The 7288-nt window shown below is 55.4% G+C and overlaps 1 protein-coding gene across 1 annotated transcript; it reads left to right on the top strand.

The window, feature by feature from the left end:
* Nucleotides 1-4531: 4531 nt before the first annotated feature.
* POSPLADRAFT_1102017 (hypothetical protein) lies at nt 4532-5591 on the top strand (the record flags this gene model as incomplete). Its single annotated transcript, XM_024483223.1, has 3 exons — nt 4532-4592; nt 4834-4919; nt 5124-5591. Coding segments are annotated over 3 exons (615 nt in total), but the record flags the coding sequence as incomplete, so codon positions are not given.
* Nucleotides 5592-7288: the final 1697 nt, after the last annotated feature.

Here is a 7288-nt window from a genome sequence, read left to right as displayed (position 1 = left end):
GGCGCACGAACCTCGCGTGTGACCTTTTCACTGCTCCTCTTTGTTGGTGGAGAAGATGAGTATATCGTCTAGGTACACAAGGATTTTGCCGCCGACGATGAGATCGTGGAAGATCTCATTCATCATCGCCTGGAAGGTCGCGGGGGAGTTGGTGAGACCGAAGAACATCACCAAGGGCTCGTACAACCCTCGGTTAGTTACAAACGCCGCCTTCCACTCGTCACCGGCTTTGATCCGGACGTTGTTATATCCCCACCGGACATCGAACTTCGTAAAGAGCGTAGCACCGCGGAGCTTGTCCACCATTTCGGCGATCAACGGCAAGGGGTAACGATTCTTGACCGTGATCGCATTCAATCGGCGGTAGTCCTGCACGGGTCGAAGCGTCCCTTCCTTCTTTTTGATGAAGAAGAAAGGCGACGAAATGGGCGACTTCGATTCCCGTATGTAACCTTTCGCTAACTGCTCCTTCAGGAACTTGTCAAGTTCCTCCTGTTCATTGTTTGACAGGGGGTACACTTTCGAGTGGAACGTCGAGTAGCCAGGCACAAGTTCGATCGCGTGATCGTAAGGCTTCCTTTCGGGCAGCCGCTCTGATGCTTCCTTGGAGAAAACATTCACGAACTCGTGGTACTGTTTAGGTACCGACTCCTCGGCGGTCTTAACGACCTTCTTTCTGATTTCTTCCTCAGCGAACAGCTGGGAGTACGTATGCCCTGCTGCGACGAATAGCTGAGGAGCGCCGGGAAGCGTGATGCCTTGTTCCCAGGCTTCGATCAGATCGGCCTCATTCCACTCTACTTCCGCCGGATCTTCTTCGGGTTCGAAGTCCGGGAGTACCTTACTCCGGCAGGCACCTATGACCGACCATTTGGACTTTGGCGAACGCCTGCGCGCCGTGGGCCTATCCCCCATATCACGCGTGGTCGCTGCTTGCTCCATTCGGCCAGTCTTCCTGGCACTGCACGTTTCAGGGCATCGTGATAACTTTAGGGAGCCTGACTCCCAATCAATCTCAGGGTTGTGCTCTCGTAACCAATCCAACCCGACGATCACATCCTCTGGACCTATGTCCGTGACCGTAAACACCGTCTTCTCGACGTGATCTCCTATCTGCATCTGTAGTACGGCTACCTCCGAGATGCTTCCGTCTTTATTGAGCGTTCCATCGATATTGTAAAGCGGAATTGGCTCTTTCAATTTCCGCGTTCGTACTCGATTCTCCGTGATGAAACGCTTGTTGATGAACTTCGTGGTGGCTCCACTGTCCACCATTGCGACTATATCCTTGTGCCGTCTTTCTCCTTTAAGGCGCACCGGGATGTGGAAATGCTGGGACCCATGGTCCAACTCGTACACATTTGCGGTCGCCAATACATTGTACAGATTGTTACTACGCGGTCCGACGCGTGCGGCACGAAGCGCGGACCGGATTAAAAAGACTCCTCCTTCATGGCCCGATAATGCTCGAGCTCCTCGCGCATTGACTTCATCTGTGCTATTAAGTCCGCCAGCTCGGAACTTTCCGATTTCGCTGAAGCGGCACTTGTACTCGCCGAGGATGAAGCGACGGGGGCGCTTGTCGCCGCCTGGGTGGAACCCGAGGCAACCGTAGCCCGCGCGTCAGCGCGTTTTGTGTAAGGCTTATCCTTACAATTAGGGCACTCAAAACGACGGTACCCTTGCTTCCCGCAGCCAAAGCATGTGCCAGGGAAGTCTCCTTTTCCGACGGCCGCATTGATGCTGGCCGAAGCTGCGTGCGATGAGGGTGCACCACCACGTGCCCCACCGCGACCTCGACCCCGGGCCGAGAAGAAGCTGTTTAACTCGGGCCGCCGGGCCCGGCTGATGTCGAGGATCTGCTCGACCTCAGTGGCTCGCTTTTCAGCGGCTCGCCACATGGTGAAGGTCTCGAGCTCGATCTTGCGATATATGCGGGAGGGGATGCCGCTCAGGTACTTGTCGCGTAGTTCCAGGTCCCCATACCCGGAACGGTCCGCTGGACCCTTGAACAGCGCGGAGAACTCCGCAGCGGTGCGTTTTTCGCGGACCGACTTGTCCGCACAGAGCTTCGCCAGCTCTACTTGGGCTGCTGCCGCATCGTCGAGATTTCCGAAGCGGGCCTTAAAGGCAGCGGTGAAGGCCGCTTCGTTCCTGAAGGGGGTCGTGACCCCTTGTACTCCCATCTGTACTGACGCGAGTTGGGCGAAGTACGGCGTGGCCCAGGCGCGGGCATCGCCATTGAGCAGGCTTAGCGCAACTTGTACCTTAAGCTCAATGGTTGTCAATGACGTGTTGATCAACCAGTAGATACGAAGTTGCGACAAGAATCTGTCGCACTCGATGACGGTTTTGCCGTCATAGTGGAGGGGGAGAAGAAGCTTCAGGGTCTCCTTGTCGGGGGCGGCTGTGGGGGAAGACATTACCGGCGTCGGGGGGGACGGAGGACGCTGCGGGGGCGGAGGCGGCTGTGGTGGCCTTCCGCTGGTCGAACTTCGAGAGGAGCGAGTGCTCGAGCGGCCTCTCGGCGGAGTCGGCGGTGAAGGTGCCGAAGGAAGTTCGGCAGCGGGGTTACGTACGTCAGGGACTGCTGATGTGGGGGCGAGCGCTGTCGGCGAGGTGGACCCAACAGAATCCTCGGACTCGGACTCCGAGACTCCTTCTTCACCTTCACCCTCCTCAGGCTCTGGCTCTGGCGCAGGGTCTGGAGGGAGATCTCCTCGCGCTTGACCTGGATCGGCGACGACAGTTTGAGGGAGGCGGGAGCTGGGGAAGACAGGGCAAGAGTGCCGCGAGGCAGATCGGGATGCAAGGGTGCTTCGCGGACCGAGCGGATGTTGCGCTCATCGGATCGCCTTGTAGCGTGGGTAGTCCTCTGGGATTGATCGGGGTGTTCGGTTCGGGCACGGTTGCTGCTCGCAACGGTAGATGATAGTTTCAGGACCGTCTGGGATGTAGACGTCGATGAGGTCCTGTGAGTCGAATGCGTGGACTTGGCCTTGGCAGGCAGCCACGTTGGATGGGGGTAGGAAGGGGAGGTGCGCGTACTACGAAAGGCCGTGCTATACTAGCCTACACCTACGGCGCCCGAGATGACACTGAGATTCGCAGTTCACGTAGGGCCCAATACTGCTTTTGACTATTATGCAGCAGGAACCAAGGCTACGCGTCCGTGAGGACAAGTACCGCTCACTGAAGCGCAGGTACTGAAGAGTTCGTCTCTCTAGTGTTGGCGATGTATAGTATGCTATCTACGTGTCGTAGGGTACAGTAGGGGTGCGCACCACCCAGCCTATGGGAAAGGAGAGTGAGTGTGTGGGGTTCCGAGGAACGCCGGCAGCTTGGTGGAGTTTCGACCTAGTGTCGCGACTTGAGGTCTAGCGACGGGGGAAAACCTAAAAGGAGCTGGGGGCGTTCGACTGATTCTCACCGAAGCGATGGTGAGCGATGCTCAAACCTAAGGCTAGGGACAAGTTAATATATTAGTGAGGTAAGAAAAGGAATACAAAGGATGCTTACTGACCTAGGGACAAGAGGTCGAAACTGAGGTCCCTAGGGCAGCAGAGGCCGGCTTATATACATGGGGAGATTAGGGCAGGCTGTGCACGTTGGTCCGTGCGCAGCTGGTTTGTGCGCAGCATGCCGACGCGGCCCCGGGGGCCGGTGAGTCAGAGCGGCTGTGTCAGCGGGGCCCGAGCTGTGCCGTGCGCTGCCGCTCCATCTAATCTAATCGTACAGTAGATAGTGACGCGTCCATATCCGGTATGTAGTACAGAGGTTGCGGGTTCGAGCCCGCGAAAAGGAAGAAATTAAAAAACGGCTAGACGCCGTACCAACTCGTGACACCCTTATTTACATTATTTACACCTCTATTCAGACAGCCCTGTAAAAAAGTGTAAATTACTTGTAAATTACCTGTAAAAAAGTACGGTGTAATTTACGCTGATTTATTTGCCTTACACTAGATGATATATCATCTGACGCTGGCCACCGTAAAGACATGATCGCGATTCTTGTGATCACATGCTCTATATACCCTGTCACATGATCAACGGAAAAACCCAATTTGCCTAATTCGACATTTTAGAGTTCACTGTGTCGAGTTAATGGCCTCAGATCAAAACATCTACTAAGGGAGCACTAGTGGCATTCATGCGATACATCTACAGATTGCCTTCAAGATAACCCACCTAATCATAACCTGACCTTAACCTAGCTTAACCTAACCTGACTTAACCGGACATAACCCTAACTTTATCTAACTTAACTGAACCTAACTGCCAAAAGGGGGCATGTTCAGATTGGGAACAGTAGCTGCAGTCAGTGGATGTCACGAGTTGGTACGGCACCTCGCCGTTTTTTAATTTTTCCTGTTCGCGGGCTCGAACCTGCGACCTCTGTACTACCTGCCTGATACGGACACATTGTTATCTACTGTACGATTAGATTAGATAGGACGGCAGTGCGCGGCACAGCTCGGGCTCCGCTGACACAGCCGCTCTGACTTACCGGCCCCCGGGGCCGCATCAGCATGCTGTGCACGGACCAGCTGCACACGGACCAGTGCACACAGCCTGCCCTTAATCTCCCCTGTATATAAGCAGGCCTCTGCTGCCCTAGAGACCTCAGTTTCGACCTCTTGTCCCTAGGTCAGTAAGCCCCCAGTTGTATCCTTTTTCTTACCTTACTAACTAATACATGTACTTGTCCCTAGCCTTAGGTTTGAGTGTTGCTCACCATTGCTTCGGTAAGATCTAGTCGGACGCCCCCAGCCTTTTAGTTTTCTCCAGTCGCTTGACCTCAAGTCGCGACATTAGGTTAAAACTCCCCAAGCTGCCGGCGTCCCCTCGGGACCTCTTACATTCACATTCCTTTCCCACAGGTCGGGTGGTGCACACCCCTACGGTACATTACGATACGTAGATAGCGTACATACATCGCCACCACTTAGGGAACGAACTCTTCAGTACCTGCACTTCAGTGGGCGGTACTTGTCCTCACGGACGCATGGACTAGGTTCCTGCTGCATAATAGTCAAAAGCAGTACTGGGCCCCACGTGAACTGCGAACCCTAGTGTCTTCTCGGGCGCCATAGCATAAGCTAGATAGCACGGCCATTGTAGTATGCGCACCTCCCCGTCCTTCCCTCATCCATTGTGGCTGCTTGTCAAGGCCAGATCCACGTGTTCGACTCCCAGGACCTCATCGACGTCTACATCCCAGACGGCCCTGAGACTGTCCTCTATCGTTGCGAGCAGCAGCCGTGCCCAAATTGGACACCCCGATCGATCGAGGAAGATTACCCTCGTTACAAGGCGATCCGACGAGCGCAACATCCGCTCGGTCCGCGAAGCACCCTTGCATCCCGATCTGCCTCGCGGCACTCTTGCCCTGTCTTCCCCAGCTCCCGCCTCCCTCAAACTGTCGTCGCCGATCCAGGTCAAGCACGAGGAGATCTCCCTCCAGACCCTGCGCCAGAGCCTGAGCCTGAGGAGGGTAAGGGTGAAGAAGGAGTCTCGGAGTCTGAGTCCGCGGATTCTACTCGGTCCGCCTCGCCGACAGCGCTCACCCCCGCGTCAGCAGTCCCTGACGTACGTGACCCCCCCGCCGAACTTTCTCCGGCGCCTTCACCGCCGACTCCACCAAGAGGCCGCTCGAGCACTCGCTCCTCTCGAAGTTCGACCAGCGGAGGGCCACCACAGCCGCCTCCGCCCCCGCAACGTCCTCTGTCCCCCCCGACGCCGATAATGTCGTCCCCCGCAGCCGCCCCCAACAAGGAGACATTAAAGCTCCTCCTCCCACTCCGATACGATGGCAAAACAGTCATCGAATGCAACCGGTTCCTGTCGCAGCTGCGCATCTACTGGCTGGTCAACACGTCGTTGACCACCATCGAGCTTAAGGTGCAGGTCGCACTCAGCCTGCTCGATGGAGATGCCCGCGCCTGGGCCACTCCCTACTTTGCCCAGCTCGCATCGGTGCAGGTGGGTGTGCAAGGGGCCACGACCCCGTTTGCAAACGAAGCGGCCTTTGCCGCCGCCTTCAGGGCCCGCTTCAGAAATCTCGACGACGAGGTGGCAGCACAAGTAGAGCTGGTGAAGCTCTGCACGGACAAGTCGGTCCGTGAAAAACGCACCGCTGCAGAGTTCTCCGCGCTGTTCAAGGGTCCGGCGGATCGCTCTGGGTATGGGGACCTGGAGCTACGCGACAAGTACCTGAGCGGCATCCCCTCCTGCGTGTACCGAAAAATCGAGCTCGAGACCTTCACCACGTGGCAAGCAGCTGAGAAGCACGCCACTGAGGTCGAGCAAATCCTCGACATCAGCCGAGCCCGTCGGCCCGAACTAAATAACTTCTTCTCAGCCCGAGGTCGAGGACGCGGTGGGGCACGTGGTGGTGCACCCCAGTCACACGCAGCTTCGGCCAGCATCAATGCGGCCATCGGAAAAGGCAACTTCCCCAGCACATGCTTCGGCTGTGGGAAGCAAGGGTACTGTCACAGTTTCCCTAATTTTACCTAATTTTTCCGCTATTTCTGCGGACATGTCAAAGGGTATAGGGACTTATCCATACTTATCCGTCCGCATATGGGTACATCTACATATCTAAGGGGTTATCCGCTTAAATAAGCGACACATGATCTTGTTCTGGACACATCAGGCTGGACTCTGATGCCGGACCTTTTCTAGATAGAAACCAGACTCCTTCTGGACCATGACATCATTCTGACATCATAGGTAGGAGCTAGGCTCAGGCACTAGGCCATAGGCCGGTCAATTCTGGACCCTAGGCCCAGGGCAGGGCAGGGCCAGACTATGACATCATATATGACATCATAGAGCACATGATACTTAGTAATCCTTACCCAGCTAGGTACCAGGGGTCCATTACCGGTCCCTGGGGGGTTTTCCCTCATGTATATAAGGCAGCATCCTGGGGCACCCTGTCCCCCAGTTCTATTCACTTCGTTGTTGCGCTTAACAGCATTACCTCCCCATACTTAAGTGCTATTATCTCCCCCCCTCAATATCAAGCTATAAGGTGGGTTTGTAGGTTTTGTGATAGTTGAATAGAACTGCTTTAAGGTGCACTGGGCCCTGGCAAGGGTCCCTTGCTACCTGCTTTGTTACAGGGCCTATTGGTCGTTGCTATGCCCCTATGCTGCAAAGCGTAAGGTGGCCTTTTCATGTGGGTTCTGGGGGTTATGGTTTGTCAACTGAAAAGTGGCAATACCTTTCTGCGAAGCACCTACCTTTATTGGTTAGGGTTGAACAATTAGTGTCAACAT

This window comes from Postia placenta (assembly GCF_002117355.1).
Source record: "Postia placenta MAD-698-R-SB12 unplaced genomic scaffold POSPLAscaffold_15, whole genome shotgun sequence".
NCBI classification, from domain to species: Eukaryota; Fungi; Basidiomycota; class Agaricomycetes; order Polyporales; family Adustoporiaceae; genus Rhodonia; species Rhodonia placenta.
The sequence above is the reverse complement of the archived record's forward strand: the minus strand, read 5'-3'. Positions and strand labels throughout refer to the sequence as shown.